The 27,526-nt window shown below is 40.8% G+C and overlaps 2 protein-coding genes, 1 long non-coding RNA gene and 1 pseudogene across 4 annotated transcripts in view; 1 reads left to right on the top strand and 3 right to left on the bottom strand.

Annotated features, from left to right (window-relative positions):
- Positions 1–5,491, bottom strand: part of fgfrl1a (fibroblast growth factor receptor like 1a) — a 79,539-nt gene extending 74,048 nt beyond the window's left edge. Inside the window, exons 1-2 of the mRNA XM_048971612.1 lie at positions 4,945–5,491; positions 3,721–3,815 (exon numbers count right to left, since the gene is read on the bottom strand). Coding sequence (XP_048827569.1) covers positions 3,721–3,784 — 64 coding nt within the window. The 5' untranslated portion in view covers positions 3,785–3,815; positions 4,945–5,491. The remainder of the gene's footprint in view (positions 1–3,720; positions 3,816–4,944) is intronic.
- A 3,985-nt stretch (positions 5,492–9,476) lies between these two features.
- Positions 9,477–17,208, bottom strand: rnf4 (ring finger protein 4). 2 transcript variants are annotated; one of them, XM_048971628.1, is made up of 9 exons: positions 17,075–17,208; positions 15,460–15,872; positions 14,225–14,329; positions 13,350–13,458; positions 11,514–11,590; positions 11,150–11,162; positions 10,754–10,877; positions 10,597–10,648; positions 9,477–10,292 (listed from the first exon to the last, which is right to left on the bottom strand). In XM_048971628.1, the coding sequence occupies exons 3-9, from the start codon at positions 14,231–14,233 to the stop codon at positions 10,143–10,145; spliced, it is 534 nt and encodes a 177-aa protein (XP_048827585.1). In that variant the 5' UTR covers positions 14,234–14,329; positions 15,460–15,872; positions 17,075–17,208; the 3' UTR covers positions 9,477–10,142. The 2 variants fall into 2 exon arrangements, with proteins under 2 accessions (XP_048827585.1, XP_048827584.1); XM_048971627.1 differs by lacking the exon at positions 15,460–15,872.
- LOC125705527 (U4 spliceosomal RNA) lies at positions 15,646–15,777 on the top strand (annotated as a pseudogene).
- A 2,923-nt stretch (positions 17,209–20,131) lies between the features above and the next one.
- On the bottom strand, positions 20,132–21,029 carry LOC125705189 (uncharacterized). Its single transcript, XR_007381448.1, has 2 exons — positions 20,942–21,029; positions 20,132–20,333 (listed from the first exon to the last, which is right to left on the bottom strand). It is a non-coding gene; the product is annotated as an uncharacterized LOC125705189 (long non-coding RNA).
- Positions 21,030–27,526: the final 6,497 nt, after the last annotated feature.

Raw genomic sequence — 27,526 nt, 5'->3', positions numbered from 1 at the left:
CGTGCTGCCCCTTTCACCAATCGGAAATAGTTATTTACAATAAACCTCAGCTCATGCTCTACACGATGCAATAACAGTCCAATGAAACAATTGAGTTGAACGGCAAAGCTTATTCACTTTTGGATGTTCTATTATTTATTATTCATTTATCTCATTTGACAGCTAGCCAAAACACTACACCCAAAGATTCACCCGAGACCCCATCTGGCATTCGTCCACCCTTCATCTTGCTCATTGCAGCCAGCTCAGCACGCTTCCCAAGAGAGATGTTTTGCAACAAGTTATCTGCCCAGAGAAGTTTTTGCATCCTATGACAGCACACAACACAAGGGCACCGAGGCGGAGTTCTGCTGCGTTTCATTGCCAAGGGCTACAGAGACGAGGAAGTTGGACATTTCCAGTTTTATGTTTGGTTGTCGTCGTATGTTTTGTCTACACCTAATAAACGTTAGTAGATGTCTGATCTCCTGAGAGACTGGGAGTTAGTGAATGGTCGACTCACTGAAGCAGTTAACACCCTTAGCAGGGTGTACAGAAAGACAAGCCTTAAACTTAAACTATTTTCATCCAAATATCAGTTGACAGATGTTTCTACAATTTTTATGTGTCTATAATGAATGTATGTGTAAATGCCTGCTAACCTAAGGACCGTAGTTTTGTGCTAAACTACAGACATAAATTGATTAAATGAGAGATAGGGCCCATGGGCTAAAGCTGCTAGAGAGCCTTGCTTGTCCTCTTGTCCACCTTGAGAAGAACCTCTGAAACATCACTGATACAAACCCCTACCCTCTGCTGCCCCCCCCCGAGCTACGCCCTCCCCACTGCGCACCACGGTCTTCCCACTTGATCGTCGATTAGGATAGTCTAGTATCTGAGAAGCAGATGATGCCCATTACATCACAAACCTCCGAGACTGCAGGCAGCTTGCATTCCAGTAGAAGGTGGAAACAAGGACGAGGAAAATGGCCATCATACTCACACCTGTTTGTTCTTAAGAGTCCAGTTACAGGGAACAGCTCATGCCACTCAGCGAAGGCTGCGGCTTGTCAAGGCTGTAGATTGTTTTCCCTGCACTCAGCCTTAATCTCCATAGTATGACTTCTCTGTAGTATGAATCAGCCTCTACAATTTGACTCCCTGTTGTGTGATTTCGATTTTTCACAGTTGTAACTCTCTGTACTAAGTTTAAGTTCCTTAGCTATAACAATTGGTACAATGTTTCAGGTTTATTCACTTTAAATTCATCTCCTTTATTTGGTTTGCGCGAAGAAAATCCATACAGCTGCCACGAACACGGAATTCTCTCACTTTCAAAAACGTCCAACTTCTTAATAACTGTTCTTAATAACAGTGCAGGTATTTTTGTTCATATATATATATAAAAGCTGTTTTATAGAGCATCCATGGCACTGACAGCCTGAAGTATTATGGGATTTTTGTATAAAAACCAGTTGAAAGATAAAATGCTGTGGAGTGACCAGATAACTCAATGTGAATGCAGATTGCAGATTTAATGCAACAAAACTGCAGCAGAGTGATTTTCAAACCAAATAACGTAATTTTTCATAACTTTTATCAACGACACCGGCCTGACAACGCAGCCCCAAATATGTTAGGTCCATGTTTACGCAGCTCCCAAGCAGCTGTATAAAACGACGTCACGGCAAGTTTAGGAAAATATCTGCCACATGACGTCACCCTCAGCCCACGCCAAGAGCCGACGGACTCGCGCCCTGTGAGGGTCAAACCCCGGGCCACGAATCACTTTTCGCTGGGAGGTGGCTGAGAATCCGGCTCCCTGGGTAGATTCTGCAGTTTTCCTGCTCTCCGCTTAGCAACCAGTATGTGTGTCACATGACCACAACAAGCTAACTGCCAAGATCGCCTTCCACGCGTCCATCCTGATTGGGCGCTAATGACCTCACATATCTCTGCTAATTAAAAAAAAAAACTCTGGATATCACCGTTTCATGCTCCACTTGGGGTGGAAGATGGGAATCAGTCAGACCCACTGATACAAAAATGCTGAAAACAGTCTGCTCAGGGAGACATCGGGAGCGATGGTAACTACTCATCTGCAGAAGACAGACTCCATGTAGCCGTTCCTGCCAAACATGTGTTCCTTCAGGGAAGCAGTGGGCATTTCTCTTAAACACATCAATTTCAGTGACCCTCAATCACTTCAGTAAGTGTTGTCAGACGGCTACGGGCCCAGGAGAACAATCAGTATCACGGCAGGCTGAAGCGGAGCCCAGCTGGAAGAGGAAATGGGCCATTCTGATTTACTCCAGGTCCAGTGTCACATCCGGGCCAGCATTACACGGCTCTGTGCTTCCAGCAGGAAGTCTTTCTGATGACAAATTTTTACGTCTTCCTCTCTGTCCTGAGCCAGCGATCGAACCATATGTTCACCCACCATTACCTATATGTAATAAATTTTCAAGAAAAAACTCTTCCTCTATACGCTGGGAACAGTTTAAGAAACCCAAAACGGCACCACAGGGAAGGCAGGCCCGGCTGACAATTTCACAGCGTTAGCGTCCCTGCTTTGTTTACTTTTGGTTAAGCTTCTGCGTGAAGGTTTGGCTTGTAGCTGTGAAGGCAGCATTGTTCAAGGCCTTGCAGATGCAATCACCCCCACCCCACACACACACACACACACCCAGCGTAACCCCTGCGCCCCCCGGCTGCACCCCCACCACGCAGCCGGGCGTGGAGACAGATGGACATTGCCGGCTGAGTGAAGCACAGAGACCCTCACACCCAGCTCTCCGCACCGTGCTGACATTGATGAATCCCGTCTGCTCCTTATTCCGTATCGTGTTCTCGCTACGCTACTGTAGCACTCTAAGAAAACGGTGCTTTGGCCCAGGACTTTTCAGGCGGGTTTCACTAAAAACTCTTTAACTTTTAAGGTGCACGTTAAAGCCTGTAGTTTTCTTAGTCTGGCCTTTTAGACCTAAACATCTGTCGAGTGATGCAGTAGCAATGTAGCTTTGTTTAATTAACAGAAAGCACAAAGGAGCAGCTTCATAGGAGCAGTTTCATAGGAGCAGCTTCATAGGAGCAGCTTCATAGGAGCAGCTTCATAGGAGCAGCTTCATAGGAGCAGCTTCATAGAATGGCGTTATTTGAATTCGGCTTGTACTGTTAATGCAAATTAAGAAAAAATCTCTGAAGCTAGGTACATCCACAGAGGGACAGAAAGGGCATTTGGCCACGGTGGGGGCCAAGGCCTGCAGTGTTTGTATGTTTAGCGTCTCCGTGGGGGGGGTAGATGGGATGTGTTTGTTTAGCTTTCTGTGGGGAATGCACACCACACTAGCACTCATCGGAGGGTGGGAGAGGTGGTGCTGGTCGTGGTGAGGGGCGGGGGTCGCAAAGCCACCCAGGATGGGGTGTGGGCTTTTCTCTTTCGCTTTTAACCCCGTTCCCCATTTTGGCTGTCAGCACCCAGGGCTGGGAGCTACCTGAGGGAATTCGGGGACTAACCCCTGAATCACTAACCCACCCACCCACCCACCCCCATTTGAAAGAGGCCCAGACACATCCTCAATGTTCCACCTGGAACAACGTGAAACTGTGTGTGTCGTAAGAGGAGACAAGGAAACAAATTATCAGAGCTGAGTACATAGGAGGCGAACGTAAAGGGCCGACGGCATTTCGACAAGATGCACCGGGAGAATCGGCTAAGAAACTAGGACCTCTGGTACTCACCCCTTGCGCAGTCCGACAACAGAACAATCTCAAAAAGGAACAGTACAATCTGAAAAAGTTCCATTTTGGCAACAAATGTCTTCTAGATTTCAATTCTATGGAAAAAAAAGAACAAACAAAATTACTCTTGAGTGATTAGGGGTAATAGTTACTGCAGTCTTCAATTAAACATACAAAATCAGGATTACACTAAATATCTTCAGATACACACTCTGTGTACATTAAGGGCTGAAAATGTCTGCAACTGAATATCATTCAGAATCAACTAGAATCAGCAGAAAATACATTGTTCTAACACACCTATATTGGCATTTTGTTTCTGCTCTCATTGTCAGTATTTATATAACAAACCTAAGGAAATAGTTATTGTTTTGTGCTCAAAATACACAAGTGGCAGATGTAACAAGTGATGCATTTGTTAGTAAATCTCTTAATACGTCAACATTCTGCTTTCTCTCTCACCTGTAGAATAATTACTGAGTAGTTATCGATTTCTGCAGATTTTCAACGGAATTTAAATCATCCACTTGCTTAAATCGACAATGTGAGATTAATGATTGTTATCCAACACCCAGCAAATCATTGACATTTACGAAAAGTTGCAAAATATCCCTCGTCTGCCATTGAAGTAGTACGTGAAAATCCACGGAGAAATACCGAGGACAACTTGCGTATCTTTTGGTTCACCTGTAGTCTATGCTGTTAATTAAGCTGCCAACCTAATAAAGTGCTATATTGATGAAAATGTACAATTCTTGCAGATACTGTGGTTAGCCGTCAGTTGGTAAAAGCAGGCATCCAATTTAATATGGAATTAAACGACAAATATAAAAAACGTGTACATTTTGTATATAAAATCTATTTCATTGTAAAGTAATGGTATGCAATTTTTATATCACCTTAATTATTATTATTATTATTATTACGCCTGTCATTATACGCAGACAACGCAATTCCTAACGCATCTTCGTGACCGCTAAAATGATGGAGCGCCGTGAAAACGGTTTCTTAAATAAAATTATACATACACCAATGTTTCGCTCACAAAGTTTAGTTTTTTATATGCTGTTCAGTTGAAATCTACTTGTTCAGCTTTCCGAACTAATACTTTATGTATATATAGACCACACATGCACGTGTCTGTTTTCCGAAAAAAAGTTTCTTTAGCGCATGAATCAAGCATCAAGGCAATATCAGTACACAACATATTTTCCAGTTATTTACCTGTAATTAGGCTACATAAACACACAAAGTTATCCTCGAACTTGTTTCCAAAAGAAAGCAGGTTTCCAAATTGAAAACATTCTTGATTTAATTCATACGATTAAATCCGCTTTTCTTTATCGGTCCAGGGGTGTCTATCACAGACAGTTTGACAGACACTGTACTGCCTGTGATCTCAGTCTTCCTACGATCGTTTGACACTCTAGAGCCGGTGTGGTTTTAAAGCAGCTGTTTTTTTAGCAGATCTTCGAAAAGTCTGTCTGGCAATCTGCAACAGCCAAGTATGTAAAAAGATTACAAATCGCTTCTTAGACGGGGTCCCGTATGCGTCCTCGTAGTGAACATAAATCCAACAAAAGCCGCAAAAGTTCTCGCCACCCTCGTCTGTGGATATGGAGCGTAATTCGCAGGAAAACGCCTAACTGACTGTATCCCGCTTTGCAACTGTAAATAGGAGATGAAATCAGGGTAAAAATCGCATTTAGATAACAGCACGCAAGGTATCGGACGTAGGAATACAGAGGCACTATAGAGATGACTTGGGCTCAACCCAGCTCGGAACTTTTGGCCAATCAGAAAAAAGGCTCCGCAACTCGCAGCGTTTAACTCCTTCGGATTAAAGCGCCTTTTTGGACAGGGCGCTGGCAAGTTATTGACGTACGGAGACGCATTTTTGTTTTATTTTATAAACAAACACATTTTTGTTTGCAAAATATAAATTCATACAAAAACGTAAGAATAATAATCGTTTCGAAGTGCTATTATTATTACTGTTGATGTCTTTGTATAAATATTGGAATAAAATGACCAAATACCGATAAAACTAAAATCAGACTAATTAAGTAGTTTAAGTCCGAGGACTAAAATGTATGAATTCCACTCCATATTTCTAAACATTCAAACACAGTAGATTTTGAAGAAAAAATCTACAAATAAATAAATAAAATCTGTCGCCTGAATCCGTGGTATTGAGCAAAGTTGCTCATTAGTCAATAATTTTAATTTAGCAGCGAAGTACTGCAGGTAAGACTGGTCGAGTCATCGAGATTCCTTTAACCACTCACTGGATGTATAATAATAATAATAATAATAATAATAATAATAATAATAATAATAATAATAATAATAGTTATAATAATGGTTGTGTTAATATAAACACTTTCCAAATAACTTCTAATTGTAAAAGTATGAGGAAAAGCGGATATAGTCGGTGGCGTTTTAAAACACTAAACGTTACAAAATGTCGGCTGTAAAATATGTAGAACCCAATGATCACCTTGCTCAAACGTACCAGATCTGTAGCGGGTAAAATAACATAGGATCACATTTCACACAATTTAAAGAGAAGCGAGGAGAACTTGTGCAATAAAAAGGGATTCGAGCAGTTCGGCACAGGATCACAAAGAGTGTCATGGACAATCAGCCAGATGTCCCGAAGCAGTTGTCTTTTGCCACTTTTTAACAGATCCATAATGGACATTTTAATGAATGCGTTAGGCTGCCTTGTAAAATAACGTGAATTGAGTTAAATGTATGTGAATGTTAAATGCGAACGACTTATCATGTTGCAATTCAACAATAAATGTATGTCGTAAATTTCCATTGACATAATGGCACGACCAAAGAATAAACTAGGGATACTTTTTTCGCAGTTTATGAATTTCACCGTACCGTTCTTACCGATGAATTGAATGATGCTTGGGATATAAAAGACCATTATAATTAAGTAAAAAAAAAAAATAAACATTTTCACCGAAAGAAAGATAATTAGTGCAGGATATTCTGTGGTAAAACAAGTCTGCTGTTGCATGTGGTTTTCTAGTTTTCTTCAAACTATTACAATATACTTAAGTTGGTGATTGCTTTTTATATTTATTTTGTTATTCTTTAACAGCATATTGTTGCATGTGTTGGGTGATTGTTATGGATCTTTCATGCTTGCTCTATTATTTTTAATGCATTAGTAAACTTAACAATTTTAAATAAATTTATGAAAACATTTATAAATATATATCAGGATGTATTGTGCAATACTTTAGACAAAACTTCATATGTTTCCGTGGCATTCAATTTATCACAATGACGCTCATCTTGCGAAGAGCATTTCTCCTGACGTGTTTGTTCGCATTGATGAATTACATTGGCAAAGGATATAGCAGAAAACCAAAATTGAGCATTGTACAGTTTAAGCATTAAAAAATCATTTTATTAAATAAATTGATACGTTAAAAACCCAATATATAACGATGTTTTTTCCTCAGAGTCATTGTTATTAATTGATTCATATATAGGCTTGTAAAACGGAACAGTAGAAGAGTTATAAGCAGTTCAGAAGTTTACGGTTTTTAAAGTCTGTAGCTAATGGCGCTAGCATCATATGTGATTGATTTAGATGCTGACAAACAATACAATGTATGTAGTGGCCTGCTAAAATGTGTATATATTTTTCAGAAAAAATGTACATTTATTGTTTTGAAAAAATAATGATTCAACTAAATTTTAAAAAGGGTGGTACTGTCAACATCGTTACTGCATCATAAAATAGAAATGAAAAAAATACGTTAGCTTACGGTCCCTCGACACTTCAGACCATCAGCATTAGTATTTGTTAGCTTATTTATTAATGCATTTACTTAGGCCTATTTTATGATATTTAGGACTATCACACGTAATATTACACTGCCACCTTGTGGCCGCCAGAGGAAAACCACGTAATGTTTACAGCGGGATGGGGATGCACACTGAGAAACTGTAACGACACGTTTCCCGATGTTCCCGTAGCTTTAATATCTTGTATTTAATTCGATTTATTTACATTCTGTTCACATTAAGCAACAATCCTTCGGTCAGCTAGTCACTTATTGAATGAAATCATGTTTCTGTGGCGGTGGCTGGTTTATCCACCGATTATTAACCTGTAAAGATGCAAGATACTAATGAGGAAAGCTTACATAATCTCCACAGTCAGGACAAAAGAAACCTGAAACCAAAGGGGTTAGAGAGCAACTCAAGTGGGGAATATATATAAATATTCAATTTATTTTTGCATAGTTAGCACTGTTGCCTCACACCTCTGGGACCCGGGTTCGAGTCTCCGCCTGGGTCACATGTGTGTGGAGTTTGCATGTTCTCCCCGTGTCGTCGTGGGGTTTCCTCCGGGTACTCCGGTTTCCCCCCACAGTCCAAAAACATGCTGAGGCTAACTGCAGTTGCGAAATTGCCCGTAGGTGTGCATGTGTGAGTGAATGGTGTGTGAGTGTGCCCAGTGGTGGGCTGGCCCCCCGTCCTGGGTTGTTCCCTGCCACATGCCCATTGCTTCCAGGATAGGCTCCGGCCCCCCCGCGACCCAGTAGGATAAGCGGTTTGGAAAATGGATGGATGGATTTTTGCATAGTATACAGTAGAGCTGTTCAGATGTAGCATAGTAGGGCTCCTTTGGGCCTCGTGCCAGTCATAACCCTATGTGCTTGATCACTACATGCACTGCTTGCTGTCACTTGAGCATCTAAGCTCATTACACTTTATGTTGGCAAAGCAACTTCTTTCCATGCTTGACGTAGTGAAAGGGAGCCTGTTCCATTCACAAATACTTTATAATAAGAAAATCACAATATTGCAGGAGAATCTATAGGTAAAATTTTGGACGCAGGGCAAAATCAGATATATAGTATGGCAAGAAACCGGTCACCCTCATGGACGCCCAATGGAACACTCCACAAAAGGAATCCATCTCCTTGGGCCCCATTATTTATCTCCATCAAAGACGCCGGCCTTTTCCTGAGAGCTACCAGCAGGCAAACTGAGCAGTGGAGGTTTACAGCAAACCAGACAGCTGAGGAAATGTGGAGCACAAAGGCCTCACTTGTTCAGGCTTGTCTCTGAGGAGACGCGAGGGTAATGTCTCCTATATAACCTATATGATGCTGCACCACACGTACTGCAACACAAGAAAGCACACATGTCTGAGCTCCAGCTGCATAGAATCATTTTATCAGTGCCTGGTTCAATATCATGGGAACCAATAAATCAGCCAGGGGGATGTCGATCGGTGAGTGATTGACAGTGTAAAAAAAAAAAAATATCTCCTTTGCCCTGAAGCCTTGCTTCCCCAAACACTGCCATCCAATACTACCAAATGCAGAGCTTCAGCTATTTAAACTTCACAATGTATAGATGTTTCAAATTATACTGGTAATTTGTAAACTGCACCTAGCCACCATCCACTGGGTCCGTGGGTTAAGCCACTGTGGTTGTAATCAGAAGGTTCAAATCCCAGTTCAAATCCCAAGTTCAGCAGAGTGATGTCACCATTGGGCCCTTGAGCAAGGCCTTTAACCCCCATTTGCTACAGGTTTTGTCGGACCCTGCTTTTTCAAAATGAATGCTGCTTTTAAGTTTAACATAGCATCTGCTATGTATGTAAATGTATTGAACCTGTTCAAAATAAGACAATTAGGAGACAGATCCATAATTATCCATTTACATCTCTGTACTGCATTATGAAAACATTAAATACATAAAGACTAATGGGACCATTTTCAAAGTTCATTTATTATCAAAACTCACACACACTTGCCCAAAGGAAACCAATCAACAGTTCGCAGTTATACCTAAAACTCATTCACATCTGTTGCATAATTAAAATGTTTTTCAGGCACCAAGGATTTTTAGAAATCTAAATGATGTCATGTTATGCCCAAAGCTTTAAAAAAAATTTCTTTATATTGTCACTAACCCTTAACTTAGTGGTATCATATTTACAAAGCAGCTATAAATATTTACAAAAATAAGACTATAGCAGCACAGCAGTCTGTCCAGCAGAGGGCGATGTGCCACACCGCTGGGCCTCAGCATCACCGCTGGGCCTGATACCCTCAATATAACTTCCTGAGCAATAGGGACAGATGCATCTTTTTCAGCTGGTCTCAAAGATGATAAAATATAAAGCAAATGTCCAGAAAAAGACTTCAGACAAATCAGATTAGAAATGAGCACAGCCAGTGTTGTAGGCTCTCCAGGCATAGGCGCAGTTTGGGGTAGTGGCCCCCCTAGTTGTCAGAGTTCCAATTAATTGGCAAGACCATGATCTGTGCTGGCACTTTGCACCTTTGCAGAAGTGGCTTGTTGGTATAGAAGTGCAAACATTAAACTGCATCTTCCCAACTGGCTTTGCAGGGGCTGAGTGAGGTCTTGCTCCTTCAGATGTATATCGGGTGGTACTGCTTGTTGGTCAGTCGCTTCCGGCAAGTGGGGCAGGTGTGAGACTCAAGCAGGGAGTCCCGGAGGCACTGGCTGCAGAACAGGTGACCACACTTGGTGGATACCACCAGCCTTCCATTAGCCACGATCTGCAGCAGAGGAGAAGACAGAAATGAAGGTTATACAGATCAGGAGACAGAGATGGGGCTCTCACAGATCAGGAGACAGAGACCCGGGTCACACAGAGCAGGAGACGGAGACTCAAATATAGTGTCAGGAGACGCTAATAGAGCACCTATGAGATTCAGACATAAATGATCCAGCACCAACAAGCAAGGGGGGTCTCATCATGCCGCAATGATTGTAAACCTGTGGAAACGTTCAGAACAAAGTTGTGCTCTCAGTGACCTGGGGGGGCGCTGCTGCACATTACAGCTGGTGCCAGGCTCTCACCTCCCCGTAGGTTTCCAGACAGATGGGACAGCTGATGGTTCCCGGTGTGGACCTACAGAAAGCGACAGACTGATCACGCCATCTGAATGCCTGATAGCAAGACTCCTAGCAAGATGGACTCCTAGCTTTAGGAGGCAGGGTCGAGTCAGAGTCAGACCTGGCTCTGTTATTGGACTCCAGGGCAGAGAGGAAGGCCGCTCTGCTGGGGAAAGTCATCTCGTCTTCTTCGCCACTGCTCAGCACATAGCTCTCACTGCTAGCGCCATGGTCACCCTGAGAACCTGAACCGGACAGACAGACATTCATACCTATGACTGACTGACTGACTGACTTACTGGCAAACACAGTGTATTAATGCCAGAGGCTGACTGACTGACAGACACGGCTAACAGACTAACAGACGAGTGACTAACAGAAGCACAGAGGGCTGAATCTAAGTGAGAGACAGACATTCATACAAAAGGCTGACTAACAGGAAGAGTCAGACAGTCAAAGAGAGACCCCAGTTTCTCTTAATTATGAAGAACAAGGAGGGAGCAAGACAAAAACTCACGTTCATCAACAAGCTGAGGGTCCGAGATCAAACAACGGTGACAAAATGGTCAGAATTCAGAGAGAAACAACAAAAATCATCATTAGTAGATTGAACAGCCACCATTGCAGTTTGGACTTTTGTTACGCTACCTTTTAACGTAACATATTTTGATGAAATTTATACTCGTTCTTTTTTCCCCCAATATACTTCAAGCAGTGATTTAACATCACAGCAGGTTAAAAAGATGCTGAACTCAACACACCAACTCAGGTGAAGGTGAAAAGCCTCTGAGATGGCGTACTGGACCTCAGCCGCATCTTTAACCCTCACTCGAGGACCCGAGGGAACCTTGAGCACTGAAAAGGTGACGCTTTCAACTCACCACCACCGAGTCGCTGGTAGTCAGGTCCACCACGGGAGGATCGAGGGCTTCACAGGTCAGGTCAACCACAACCGAGCCTGCCCGCAACCACAAAATGCAGCACGGTCAAATTAATATCCAGCCATATACAAACACCAAAGCTTAATTCAACATTTTGCGAAAGACTGGAAATAATTTGTCATGCTTTTGACTTTCAGTTACTTTCTACAATTCCTCTATGTCAAAATAACTGCTGCCAATACAAATGTTTGTCCTGTCACTCAGCTGCATCCTCTTACATAACACGGTACATATTAACCATATAATATCAACTATTTTTTGTGAACATATTATGTTAGGGCTGAACGATGTTGGAAAAGGTTCACATTGAGATATTTGATTTTTTTGTGATATTTAAGGGCTGGAAATTAACTATATAGCCAAATAAAACTTGTTCTCCACCGACAAAGTCTGTCGAATAAGTTGGTGGTGTTGCCGTGAGTTGTGCCAACAGACACAACGCAGTGCCGAAAAATCACTCGCTTTCAAAATATTCAGAATACAAAATATTTCCACACAGTGGAAGATGAACGTGTTGGGACCAGTTCTGGTTCGCTTTTCGTCTCTTCATTCATTTTTGTTTAATGTCTCACTAATATATGTTTTATGAGCGAGTCAAACACCAAGGAAGAGAATGATTATAACCGTCTCTGAAAGTACATGCAAAACTCATGCAAAAGCAGCAAAGGTTAACATTAGACTTTTTAATATATGCTAGATAATGTTGAAAAAGGCCCATCAGTAAAATTGCAAAGCTTGCTAAATTTTATTTCCTATGACTAACCAAAAATGGTTAACGCAACATAGCGTGATAGCCCACATGTGTAACTGAGGAACCAGCAAATCTGCTGAAAGCCCAAGAATACAACAGTGTGGTTCAGAGGAAGACTAATATGGGTTGGTTACTGACAGATGGTAATTTTCTTTTTTGGGAGGGGGGTTACAATGGCCGATATTTAGCATAATTTATTAATGGTTTGAACAGTCCCTGTGATGTGCAGGAAATTCCATGTTGATATAAACATCGCACACCGTGCAAACCTGACACGGCACATAGAGCTGTTGCCGCACACTGCCGCTTTGTGCATATGCAGTTTGCATGCTCACCCTGTGTATGTGTGGCTTTTCGTTTAGTTTCCTTTCATTGTCCAAAAGCAGGCAATTTCAGTAAATCTGAATGCTTAAATTAAGCATATGTGTGACTCAGTGTGCACCCTGCAATGACTGGTTGGTTCCTGCCTTACACCAATTGCAATGTTTAAATTATATAAATGATTACTCGATTAATCGTTAGATTAATCAGTAGATTATTTGATTAATGCTATAAATAGTCAGCCATAATCCACACTAAGACTTTGTTTCAACCAACCAGTTGAGTATAAAGAGTCACAGTCACAGAGTACTTGACTGGTTGGTTGAAACAAAATCTTGGTCTGGGTTTTTTCTGGGCACAAGCTATATTCCTCTGACACCCTCTGACGCTCCGGTCGTTTTAGGGTAACTGCTCAGCATTCCTTACTTCCCCCCTCAAAATGCAGCAAAGTGGAATCCGTGCAGTAATGTCTGTATTAAGAGTGTAGAGCAGTGGTCCCTAATCATATTCCTGGGTGGCCACCATCCTAATGTATCCTGAAGAGATGAGCATTTAAATATGTGACTAAATCACATCATTGAGCTAAATAATCCAACATCGTAACATCTGTCAGCAATGCAGAGGCCCCAGTATACAAGGATCAGGAGTGAAAAATATTTCTTCTGTAGAGATCAGTGGATTGTGAATAGAGGCCGGTAACAAACCGTTGTGCCTGCTAGAATCAGGGCCACTCCGGGGGGGCATACTGGTGCCCCTACTCCTTTTGGTGGGTCGCCGGGACCAAGAAGAATTGATGCGCCTCCTTCTCTGGACCTGGGGGTGGAAGATGGATGGGAGCCTGTAACCATGGGTCAAAATTCATATATACAGCCCCAAGTATTATATTACTAAGGCAATTACATTTCTGAATCCTTATTGTTCCCACAACTCTGAATAATTGGTTGGAGGAAGGATGAATGATGGACGGATATCTATACATGGATGGATATTAGTTAATTTTTCTAATAAATCAAAATGTTCTCCATGTTTACACCATTGGTTACACCCACATGATTAACCTACTAACCAGATGTGGCTGTTTGGGATGAGGCAAAAATTGATTGTGTGAGAAAATAAAACCAGTAAACGGGAAGTCTCTATCTGGGTCAGAAAGCATCCATAAAAAAGACAAGGAAACCTTGCTTAGTAACTATAGTGCACCTCTCATTCCACATGTGCTTTAGCTTACATTCACCTAAAGCACAGATCATCAGAATATAACCCTAGATATTTCAACATCTCGGATCCAGCCTGCCCTTTGCATGGCTCCTGTAAACAAGGGGTGTGTAGCTCAGACTGCTAGGGATCTGTCACTATGTCCAGAAAGTAATTGGTTTGAATCCCATGGTCAACAGAAGAACATCACTATTGGGCCCCTCACCAAGGCACTTAATCCCAATTGCTCCCGGCTGGTTGACCCTGCTAGTTGACCCTGTTCACTGATCCTAATTTTTAAGTCACTTTCAACAAACATGTCTGCTACAGAAATAAATCTATACTAAAAAAACGGGGTCGGCTGAAGACCCTGAGGGGGACTCACAGTGCTCATGTTGTTTGGAAGAGTACAAGCAGAGAACTGGCTCCTGCCCCCAACGCCACTGATTCTTTGTGTGACACAAACTCTCTTGACAAATGGTGAGGATCCCTGTGGAATTAAAGAAATACCCGAAAGATTAAAATTTCACATTATCATCAGGTTTTCTGAACCATGCAGGCAGAACAACCACCTCATCCTCAAATGCCTGTTAATCACTGATGCATGTTTTCAGAACAATGATCATCATGTAACTGCTGAGAAATCTTAATACTCAAGGGAACATAAAGAATAAGATTTTGAACTGATTAATACACACTAAGCACGTCTAACCAAATGTTCATTCTACATGTGCAACAGAAGAAGTACCAAATCTGAACAGTCAAGAATACAACAGCCTGGTTTAGAGGTCGACAAATATAGGCGACAAATATTTCTGGAGATTGGGAGATAGGGATGCCACCATGCCCTGTATAATACAGGACGCAGCATGTTCCAATACAGGATTATCACGTATTATAATTATAAGGGACGGATGGAGACCCTAGTGGGAAGGAGGGTGACGATGACTGATAGGCCGATTTTTTAAGCACAATGAGTAACACAACTGCTTAACTTTAAATATTCAACATAAAGCATAAAAAATAAATTAACTCAAAATATTAAATCACACTTAAAGCAACAGCATGAAGCATTTTAAAAGTAATAGAAATTAAAAACAACACTTTCACCACATTGGCTGCTCTTTGGCAGTTCATGACTCAGTTCCTGACAAAAGCAACAGAACAATATGGTTCAAACTTTTTCGGCTTTGAGGTGATTCATCAACTGAAACGTATGTAAGCAGCGGGAATTTAGAACTCTTTAGAACTTGTCACACAAGTTCACTACTGTAGGTGCTGATAAACCACAGCACAACACTGATGAAATGCCAATGGCCATGGCCTACAAAGCATATATACATACATATAAGTATATATACATACATATATACACAAAAAAATTTCTTTTTCTGTTTACATGCCGGATACAATGCTTACATACGTTTCACTTGATGAATAACATCACCTCAAAGCCGAAAAAGTTTGAATCATATTGTGGAGTTTCGTACTTAACAAAAAAAGGTGACATAACGGAAAACATGTTTTATATTCTAGTTTCTTCAAAATAGCCACCCTTTGCTCTGATTACTGCTTTGCACAGTCTTGGCATTCTCTCAATGAGCTTCAAGAGGCAGTCACCTGAAATGGTTTTCCAACAGTCTTGAAGGAGTTCCCAGAGGTGTTTAGCAAGTGTTATCTCCACTATTCCATAAATTTACAGTATCATACTGCTGCAAGAATATTCAACGGAAGTTCAGCATTGCATAATATATCACACGGAAAGCAAACAATTATGTTTCCACGTTATTACATGTACTTTTACGTACTTTTGCGCAGTGGCAAGATCGTAGCCTATGAGGTTTAATCAAGGCACGATTATTGCTAGTTGAAAACTTAACCTCTTTTTCTGGGCAGCGTCTGGCTCAGTGGGCTAAACCTGGGTGCCTGTAATCACAAATTCACCACTTCAAACCCAGCCTCAGCACGTCTGTAGGTCCATGAGCAAGGCCTTTAACCCCCAACAGGTGGCTGCCCTTGATGGACAGCTTACTCTACAAAAAGCAAATTGAGGGAGGCATAAAGACAATTTCCACACAGGGATTAATAAAGTATTGATATGAATTATATATTATATATGAAAGTAGCATAATAATTTATACTATTTCTTGACCCATTATTACATGCAGTTATAGTGTAGTTGTATACTTGTTATAAGTATGTTTTTCTGATAGCTTACATTTCCTTATCAGAACATGATATCACTGTCAAAAACTATAGGTGTTTTATTTTGATTGGGTAAATTTCCTTATTAGGGCACACTGCCTCGGATAAAAATACAGTTAATTTCGGCGTCATAAATTCTTATCAAACTATTTTACCCTCCTTAAATTATGTAGATATGCTATTTTGATAAAGTGCAACAGACCAAAACATTTGAAATTTGCAGTAGCGGTTTGTCATTCAGATAAAGTATGCCAAAATGTCACAACACATATACTACATCACAAACTCAAATAATTTTAATACACACAACAAAACACAGTATCAATACAAATTATTTTATACTATACGAAGTCACGGAATGTACCAGTCAGAACTACATAAACAGAACGATAAAGTAAACGGAGATTAACGTTGAATTCTTTATTGGGCAAATGTCCATTGTCGAAAAATGGCTCGACTCGCTCATACAAATATGTTATTTATTTAAACATCTTAAATTTAAATTTAGTATACCGTTCGGTATGCCACCTACTCCTGCCATTAATTCCCTATCCGTAGCTTCACCGCCATTATTTACTTTTATTTACCTAGAGATACGGGAACATCAGCTCATAAGTGACGCTAAGTTTCTGGATCTCTTTTCTGGTGTTTGGTTTGTTCGGACTCCTCGCAAAGTTCACGTCGCAGTTTTTAGTAGTTAGCGATCCCCATGTTCATGACAGTGAGTGTGCTATAACATACCTTTGTTATACAGCGTGATCGTTCGTATTTTATTTAAAAATAACACCTCATCTGACAATCAAGTTGAAATAGCCTATTGGTGTCAGCTGTTCACCAAAATCCACCGCTCCCTTCAGCTGTAATGTGTAATTATGTATGGTAAAGTGACATTTTCAATTTTGGGTAAATGGTAAGCTATGCAAAGTGACCGCGTCTCTGAAGCCTTCCATTATAGTAACAACTGTGCGTGTACTTTTTACCCTAAATCACCTATTTACCCTGAACAAATCGCTCGCATCAATGTAAATACCTTATTTTCCGTGATACTTCGTCCACAAGACCCGGTTACTACTCAACAGGTACATTACACAAAATCCGCATCGCGTACACCGATTCCCAGCTTTAGTGATCAGAAACTGACAGTTACTGGCAGGCGCTCCTAACAATCTCATCCACTTCCGGTTATAAAATTTCAAAATAAAAGTTTAAAAAGTGACGCAATAACATTCGCCTAACATTAAATCGACATAATAGAGTAACATGTTTTGTTTTTAGCATGACATCCTGTATGTCCACAGTGATTCATATTTGTGAGATGATTCGTAAAATAACATCCACGAAATATTACTTTTACTCTGTCGGCGTCCACTGTGACCCGGAAATAGCTACATTCGATCTTTTAAATAAAGGACCCTTGTCACATGACGTCAGCCAACTTTCGTTCTGACTCGAAGCAGGTTATCAATGTTAATCAAGTAGAAAATGCGAAGTTGAAATACTTTCTCATAGAGTTTCTCAGTGTCTGGTGCATCTGTCACGAATACAGGTAGAAGATGATAAAATAATTGTCCCTAACGAACCGGTGCGAACTAGGCAAGGGCTATAAATTCTTCATCGAACAGTTTCTGCTTGAATATGAAGGCGTTTTACATTGCGTTGCGTTAGCGAAGGTTAAAAATAGCTGTAGTTAATATTATCAATATTTTAGCTTTCTGTTTTAGAACTGAATGGTATTTTGGTCGTATTATTGATTAAGACAAAAGTCAGGGAAGAGGTACGACGCCTGCCAGAGTGGTTTCAAGACAAGCAGTCAGTAACACTAAGCCTTGGTCTAAGGAACGAGTCATCAGCTTAAGTAAGCAGGAGGAAGGTCACAGTCCCATTTATATTATTATTGAACCTGCATGAGGGTCAGCAGCATTAAACTGCTCAGAGTCACCCTCACCGCTGGCCTTAAGTGGCACAGCACGCTACAGCTCCTATGAAGAAGGCCCATCAGTACCTTTACTCCCTTAGCTGTCTGAGGAAGGCCTGGATGTTACCTACAGACCCCGCAAACAGGTGTGCTGTGGAGTCCATACTCAGAAGCAGCATAACATCCTGGCATCTGCTTAACCAGGGACTGAAACGTGCTACAGAGTGTAGTGAAAGTAGCATAGAGCATCACATGCTGCACTCAGCAGTCCAAGGCATTAATTTATTCCATGGTTGGCTGCAAACTTACCACCAACCACCAGGGGGCAATCAGCCCACATATACCAATAATCTTGCTTTAGTTTGGAAGGCAGATATTACATTAAAGGGAGGTGCATTGTTAAAAAGCTGTGTCACACACCTTGACCTGTTTGCCTGTTACTCTAAGCATCAAGATTTGAAAACTTTTTCCAAAGGCACTGTGCAACAACACAGACTCTATAAGTCAGAGTTTCCAAATCCAGTCCTTAGGGACCCTGAACAGTCCATGTTTTTGCTCCCTCCCAACTCCCAACCAATCAGGAACATTGAATACCTGGTACACGTGCTAGGAGCTGAGAGGAAGCAAAAACACGGACTGCCTGGGGTTCCTGAGGACTGGGTTGGGAAACACTGCTATAAGTGGTACTCTACTAAGAAAATTCCCTTTTTCTCTAAGTTCTTCAGGTTGTATTAAAAAAGTCCCTTTAGGGAATGTTTTAGCCACCAAATCTCCATCCTCTGGTAATTCTGATGTATACACTATATCTTTTTTTTGTTTGGAATGGTCAATTAGTTTTTGGTCCCTCTCAGCTTCCAGCCAATCAGGAGCATTGAATACCTGGTTCCCGTGCTAGGAGCTGAGAGGAAGCAAAAACACGGACTGTACATTTAGGGAATGTTTTAGCCACCAAATCTCCATCCTCTGGTAATTCTGATGTATACACTATATCTTTTTTTTGTTTGGAATGGTCAATTAGTTTTTGGTCCCTCTCAGCTTCCAGCCAATCAGGAGCATTGAATACCTGGTTCCCGTGCTAGGAGCTGAGAGGAAGCAAAAACACGGACTGTACATTTAGGGAATGTTTTAGCCACCAAATCTCCATCCTCTGGTAATTCTGATGTATGCTACTACTACTTTTTTTATTTTTATTCGGATTGGTAAATTAATCCTATCCTATGCTTCCCCTCTCCCCTGGCAGTTATATATGTGCTGTCAGCCAGATCACTCTGTGAGTTGCAACCTTTATCAAATTACATAACACACTTGGAAGAAAGCACTTTTATTTTGCTAAATTTAATTTCTGGCACTATGGGTGCTGTGAATGCTTTGGATTATATGTAGGGATCACAGTAAAGTTAATTGGAGAAAGCCAGTTGCCTCATGAACCTGGAGCAACACAAGCCGCTCTCTGCTCTTCATTCCTCCTCAACAGACACTATGCGTGGCACAGATGAAACAGTTACGACGCTCGAGGACAAATTTTTCAGATTTATTTTACTTATTAATCTACTTGATTTTGTACTCTATGAGTCCTTATTTCCGTACGAACATAAATAGGGGATCAATGAATGTATTTATACTGGCATTAAGAGCAATACCACAGGTCTCACACATTGATTTTAGAAGTATTGCAATGAAATTCTTACATCCACTCTAACATCATCCAGCTTGTGTACTGGATAAAGACTGCATTCTCTTATTTTACTACAACTCCCGTAAATCATAAATACAGCATTATATACATTTCATGCTGCTGTTATATTTCAAAATATTACAGACTCATTAGGTTATACTTATACTGAACACTAGTTAATAAAGACGGATGATTTCATTTGGCACTTGGGATGTGAATCTCTTAAGGTAGTAGTGTAGATTTTCATGCCCATGTACAGTATTCAGAGGTTATTTGATGTTTGGTGCTCATGCTGGTTGCTTAAACTGTGTGCTGGTCTACCTGACACAGCTTTACATTTATTAACATAATAAAAATCATCTATAGGTTTAGTCCTTCACTGCAGCAGATTAAACACATGTAACCACAGTTAAAAAATGTGCCATTATTGATTAGGGAATTGCCTTAATCCATACTAAATGTAATTAAGCATAATTAAACGACAAAATATAGAATGGTGATGAGAGGAAATTTTTATTATGCAAGTTTCCAAAATGTGTTGCACTTCAGGGCTTTTCCTTTTATCCAGATGTCTGCAGGCACTGTGACTCTGTGATGAATGGTGACGTATGAGATCCTGAGAATGGGCGACGTTTCCAAGGATGGGTGGCAGGTGGCATTTCCCAGGAATTGCAGGCTGGAGATGCCTGAGGAGCTCTCCTTGAGTGAAGACAGAAAGAGAAGAAGGGAACAAGCAGAGGGTGTAGGGAGACAAATTTCAACATTTGAGGAGCCATTTCTAATAAACAATATATATTTCAAAAAAGTATACTTATTGTTATTATAAAAATTATAAGGGATAAATACTTTGTTATACAATATTTGTTACTTGAAGTCCAGGCTATATTCATAAGCACACTTCATAGGACATGCCTGTCTCATTTGGGTTCAGAGCTATTAACCCCTTAGTGCATTGCCCCAATGGCATATAATATGTGTGCAATGTTTTCATTTATAATTTAGTTATTCTGAAAATCTAAGGGGTGTGCATTGTCCCCCAGAGTCCACTGATGAAAGAATCAGAATTAGAATCAGCTTTATACGCCAAGTGTGCTGGGGCACACAAGGAATTTGGTTCCGGCTGCTAGAGACTCCCTAGTACACAGACAATAAATGACACTACACAAACAACACATTGCACTATACAAGAAATAAAATTTGAAATATACACACATGGGTAACATTGTACAAGAATATGGTGCAAGCTTGAGTGCAAACAGAGTATAAAGAGGGGGGGGAACTGACAGAAGGCAGGTGACACAGCTTACCTGCTTATGAGGGTGATGGTCTGAGGGAAGAATATGCTCCTATGTCTGGTGGTTTTTGCATGCAGAGTTCTGTAGGACCAGCCAGAGGGGAGGAGCTGCTTCTATGTCTGGTGGGTTTGTATCCATAGTTCTGTAGCGCCTGCCAGAGGGGAGGAGCTGCTTCTATGTCTGGTGGGTTTTGTGTACAGAGTTCTGTAGCGCCTGCCGGAGGGGAGGAGCTGCTCCTATGTCTGGTGGGTTTTGTGTACAGAGTTCTGTAGCGCCTGCCGGAGGGGAGGAGCTGCTCCTATGTCTGGTGGGTTTTGTGTACAGAGTTCTGTAGCGCTTACCAGAGGGGAGAAGCTGCTCCTATGTCTGGTGGGTTTGCATGCAGAGTTCTGTAGCACCTACCAGAGGGGAGGAGCTGGAAAAGATTGTGTCCAGGGTGTGACTGATCTGCAATGATATTCTCTGCCTGTTTCCTAGTCCTTGCGTAGTAAAAGTCCTGTATGGAGGGCAGGGGGGGCACTGATGATTTTTTCCGCTGCCCTCACTGTTCACTGCAGTGCCCCTTTGTCCTGATTAGTTGTAGCCCCAAAGCACACTGTGATAGATGATGTCACCTGCCGTAAATGTTTATGTATTGAGTCTGCAGGTCGCCAGTCTTCTACCCCAATCTCTACTCACCAGATGTTGCTACAGCCCGCCTCCCGGTAACTTACTGTGATTATATTGAACATTTATGGCTATAATGCTTATAGGGATAATGGCAGTTTATTTTATGCAATAGGAGAAAAGCTGTTATTTTATGTGAGCAAATTTCCTGACTCTCTTTTAGTTGTGGGTGGGGATTTCAATCTGCTGTTGGATAACAATTTGGACAGGTTTCCACCAAAGAAAGGTAAACCACATAACACTGCCCTGGTGGAATTTATTTATGCAGAAATTTAATATTGTAGATATCTGGAGGCTAAAGTCTCCTAGATCCAAAATTTATCCATGGAGCTCGAATGACTTTTCTAGTCTCGAATTGACTATTGGCTTGTTTCTCAGAGTATTACTACAAGTGATGTACAGGTAGATTTTCATCCTTGCCCATTAAAAGATCACAAGATCATCACTGTCAAGATCCAGTTTTTAATATTCCCAGAGCTACAGTATGTGCTGGAAGTTAAACAACTGTGTAAACGTCTTTTACACAGTGAAGTTAAAGTTTATGTCCCTTTTTTTATTCATTCTTACTAGAAGAAAGCTTGTGATCAAAGTATGAAATTGGTTAGTATCTAAGTTCTTATGGTATTGGATATGCAAAGTTGAGAAGATTTGAAGAGGACTGCATTATACATAAAATATCATTTCTATCATGCTAAAGTGTTGATACCCTTTCTGCAGAGGAATTGTTACTGCTAAGTGAATGCAAGAATAAATTACATACAGTAATATATACAGAATGAAAGCACATGAGGCCTTTGTAAGATCGAGGAGGAAGTGGATGGAGAAGGGGGAGCAGAATTCATCATGTGTTTCTAATCTTAACTGAAACAAATTTAGAAACTCAGCTATGAACACACTGTGTATTGATGGTAGTTTGACTGATGAACCTGTTACAATAGCACACTATTGCTCAAAGTTTCTCTATAAATCAAGTTATTCAGAAGAGGCAACTTTTTGAATTCAGTTCAGAATTGTAATGTAGTGTCTCAGGGAGATAAATCTGAATGTGAAAATGATCTTAGGGAGGCAGAGGTACTTGATTCTATAATAACACTTAAAAATAATAAATCCCCAGGGCCAGATGGATTAACTGCAGAATTTTATCAGACCTTTTCAAAAGAATTACCCCCTTTTTACTTAATGTTTTTAATGAAAGTATCAAGACGGAAGGTCTTCCTCCTACATGGACACAAGGACTTATAACTAAAATCCAAAAACCTAAAAAAGATTTCAACTGTATTGAGAACTGGCGACCGATACATTTATTGAATAATGACTACAAAGTTCTTGCCCTAGTGTCATGAACCATGGGCAAATACGGGCAGGAGGCAGGGAAGGACGAGGCAGGCAGGCAGAATACGGGGAAAACTGGGGATTTATTGGGGAGAGCGGGTACACGAGACATCACACGTTAGTAACATCAATGACGGACATCGGACAGGACAAGATGTGGACTGATGTAAACAAGACATGGCGAAATAACAGGATACAGCTGGGCCTGATTAGGGAAGCACACGTGGATAATCAGGGGGCGTGGCACACACGAGGATTGGACGAGCTGGACATGACACCTAGTATTAGTCAAACGAATTTAGAGAACCCTGAACACTATAACTGATGAAACACAATCAGGTTTTCTATCTAATAGCCATATTGCAAATGATGATAAATTAGTGCTAAACTTATTAGACGACTCAGAGCTTATAGATGGTGCCAGCTTTATCCTTTTTTTGGACTTCTATAAGGCCTTTGACTCCTTAGAACATGAGTTTATCTTTAATTCGTTACGCAAATTTGGTTTTGGGGAATTTTTTTGTAAATCCATTCGAACTCTTTACCGAAATGGAAATTGTGCGATATAACTGAAATATGGCACATCACCACGTTTTCAGTTATCACGTGGTGTTCGCCAGGGCTGTCCTCTATCTCCTCATTTGTTTTTACTTGCTGTTCAGCTCCTCTACCTACATTACCGAGAGAGTAATCTACAAGGAATCCCCCTTTTAGGCAGGCAGATCATCATCAGCCAATTAGCTGATGATACCACACTATTTTTTAAAGACTCGTCACAAGTACCCATTGTGATTGATATTATAAAAAAGTTTTCTGAAGCTTTATAGCTGATTTAACAACAACATTATTTTGGTGAAGCAATTATTTAATTCTGATGGTTTCCTTATGACATATAGTGAGTTTTTGTCTTGCCATGCAATCTCTGTTACTCCTAGAGAATGCGATTTCCAAAGGGGTTATTATGCTCTAGGAGTGGCTAGAGATTTAGTACCCTATACCTGGAACCTAAATGATACCAAGGTAGGAAAAATTTGTTTTTCGTTCAGTCCATCAGCTCGTAACAGGAGAATTACATCTTTGGCTCAAGGAAACGTAGTCACTATACCAAAAGCAGGGCTCGAAATTGCGACCATTTTGGTCGCATATGCTCCCGAAATTTCATCTATGTGACCTCAAAATATATTTGGGAGCATTGGTGCGAGTGCATGTAATTCTTGTCATGCTACCTGTTTTAACTTCTCTAAAAAATGTTAACAGTATATGTCTGTTCTGTGTGCTGAATGCTGATATGGTGACCGTTCTGCCGTTGAGATTTTAGATTGACAGCTATTATTAACCAATCACTCATTCAGGTGATGGCGCTAACTACAGCGGGGAAATGTAAAGAGGTGAAGAAGAGGGAAAATGAAAAGAACACTGACAGATTTATTTTGCAAACCACCTAAAGTTACAAATAATGGCGTTGGTGATAGTGATCATGTGGTGAATGTTGATTCACCAGCCGAAAAGAAGGCGTACAGTTTTCGGAGAGAATGGTTGAAAGACTTCGAGTGGCTCCGCTATGAAAATGGCTCTATGCACTGCATTCACTGTAAAATCTGTGGGACGGAGTTTGCAGGTAACACAGTGTTCGCCACTGAATCTACGCACTTTAAACACAAGAGCTTGGTCAAACACGGTGAGAGTGCCAAACAAGAAATGCAGGGACAAATGTTTGGCAAAAAGTTCAGTATCATCAGGTTCGATCGTTAAGGCTTTTAATCGTCAGGATACTGCCAGCCGTTCCGCGCAGTTGGCAGAACTGAACGTAAAATTTAACACCACATACACTATCGCCAAAGAAGAGCTCGCCTTCACTAAATTTAAACCCATGTTGCAGCTAATGAAAAAGAACGGTATTGCAATTAACATGACATATGCAAATGACAAGTCATGTGCCAATATCATCGGCGTAATAGCAGATACCATCCGTGAGAACACTGCAGTTAAAGTATCATCAGCCCAGTACATTTCATTCATGATCGATGGAGACACCGACCTGTCTGTCAAGGAGTGCGTGATTGTGTTTGTCCGCATCCTGCTTGACGGACAACCCACGACCATCCTCATCGGGCATGTTGAGGTGGAACATGCTAATGCTGATGGTAAGTTGTTTCTTCTTCTTCTTTCTTTCTAATTAATTAATAGCCTATTTGGTATTGCATAGTTATTTTGTGTGTGTGTGTGTATATATATATATATATATATATATATATCCCTCTATTGCATAGCGTTGCTTCAGGGTAACATACCCATTTTCCCTCAGTTTCCCAGGCACAATAAATCATACACCAATAAAAATGCTCATTTGTAATCTGAAGGAAGTATAAGAAGCCAATAGTCTGCTTGTATTTGATCACATGACTTGTTTCACCCCTTTTTTCAATCTCTTTTCCTCACCTGCACTCGCATGTGGCAGCCATATTTTTTCAGCTCCACAAAACTTTGAAAAACTGATATTATCTTGAGGATTTTCATAAAATAAAAAATATTTCAAAGTACTGATTTCATTTCACTCTGTTAATAATGTTTTCATTGAATTTTTGTTTTGTAAAGGGCTAAAATAGCTATGTTGCCTCAAAGCAACAACATGCAACAGTAGAATGAGAATGCTTGTTAGCAATACACTATTGTTAGCAATACAGTATTTCACACAGATGGCAGGATACCAAGAAATATTAAAGTATTTGTCAGTATATGCCTTGTTAACAATATTTATGATTATTTTTCAGTTTAGCTACTGTTAGTCATCTATGCATAGCGTAGATTTTGTAGCTTTGTCAGCTCAGATGTGCATGTGCACTTGTGTCTGTGTGTGTGTGTGTGCGTGTGTGTACTCCAAATGTTCACTGCCATCAATATTTCCAGATATATATAATAATTTTGTAATTATCCTTTTCAGTGACAATGAACACATTAACATTCTATGGCAGAAAGAGAAGTCAGGCAGTGGATACGGTTTTGGTTTTACCACGTGATGAAAGTGAGGATGAGTTAGATGGTAGTGATGAGGAAAGACCAGTCAATGATGGAGTCAGTGATGATGGGTTTGATCAGTCAGGTAATTGAGTGTTCAGTGTTAGGTTTAAGTTGCTTACAGCTAACAGTGTAATTTTTGCATTGTATAATGCATTCTATGATGTAATAACCAGCCATTAGAAATAATACTAGGATATTATTAGTTATTTTTTAGACCACAACAAATATCAACATCTGGAGGTATCAATAAACACATACCAAATAATAGTTATTACTTGTTATGTGTTTATTGATTCCTCCAGATGGAGACATTGAAGAAATAAATGAAGAGGTGGAAGAGAAGGAAGAGGAACAGGTATACATAAAAGCCAAGAACGTGGACCTCACATGGAAAAATGGCCGAAAAAGTATACCACCTGTCCCCCAGTGGAAATTCAAGCTCCCTCAGGCCACAGAGGTCAAAGCACCAATTGACTACTTCAGAAACCTGACACAAGACATAACAGAAAACATGGTCACACAGAGCAACTTGTATGCCAGCCAGTCTGACATAAATAAGCCGATTAACGTTACTTTCAAGGAAATTGAGCAGTTCATTGGCATTGCACAGCACATGGCAGTCTTCAACTTTCCAAAAACACGGATGTACTGGAGCACAGCTGCAAGGGTGGATTGCATTGCCGACACTATGACAGTCAATCGCTGGGAGACCATCAAGAGATACCTCCACTTCAGCAACAATGAAGAGCAGATCCCAGTAGGTCAGCCTGGGCATGACAGGCTCTTCAAAATCCGTCCTCTCCTGACAGCCCTGAAGAGGAACTTCAATGGCGTTCCAATGCTTGAGATGCTCTGTGTTGATGAGCAGATTGTGCCTTTTAAAGGCAAAAGCAGTTTAAAACAATACAATCCAAAAAAAACAAAACGCTGGGGGTATAAAGTATTTATCCTTGCTGACAATCATTTACAACTTTCAGGTCTACACTGGAACCATCACTCAAGCTGAAGGGAAGCCGGACATTGGTGCCAGTGGCAACATAGTTCTAAAGCTGTGTTCAGTCATTCCCACCAACCAGTCCTTCAAGTTGTTTTTTGATAGCTGGTTCTGCGGCATCGACCTACAAGTCCAACTGGAGAGGATGAAAATCCATAGTGTTGGAACAGTGAAATCCTCAAGGTTGCCCAATTGCACCTTTACTGATGACAAAACAATGAAGGAAAAAGGAAGAGGGACCTTTGAAGAGAAGGAAACAAAACACGATGGCGTCAACCTGAGAGCAGTAAAATGGCATGACAACCGTTCAGTCCACTTGCTAAGTACATATGCAGCAGCCTACCCCACCACCTTGGTCAAGAGGTGGGACAAGAAGACCCAAAAAATGGTGGAGGTGGTAAGGCCAAACATTGTTTCTATCTACAATAAAAGCATGGGCAGAGTAGACCTCCTTGATTCCCTAATCGCACTGTATCGCACCAAAGTGCGTTCCAAAAAATGGTATCTTCGCCTCTTCTTCCATATGATGGACATGGTGATGGTGGAAGCCTGGCTTCTCCACAAAAGAAATTCCACCAATTGTGGTG

Source organism: Brienomyrus brachyistius, chromosome 12 (assembly GCF_023856365.1).
Source record: "Brienomyrus brachyistius isolate T26 chromosome 12, BBRACH_0.4, whole genome shotgun sequence".
NCBI lineage: Eukaryota > Metazoa > Chordata > Actinopteri > Osteoglossiformes > Mormyridae > Brienomyrus > Brienomyrus brachyistius.
This window is presented reverse-complemented; position numbering and strand designations above follow the sequence as displayed.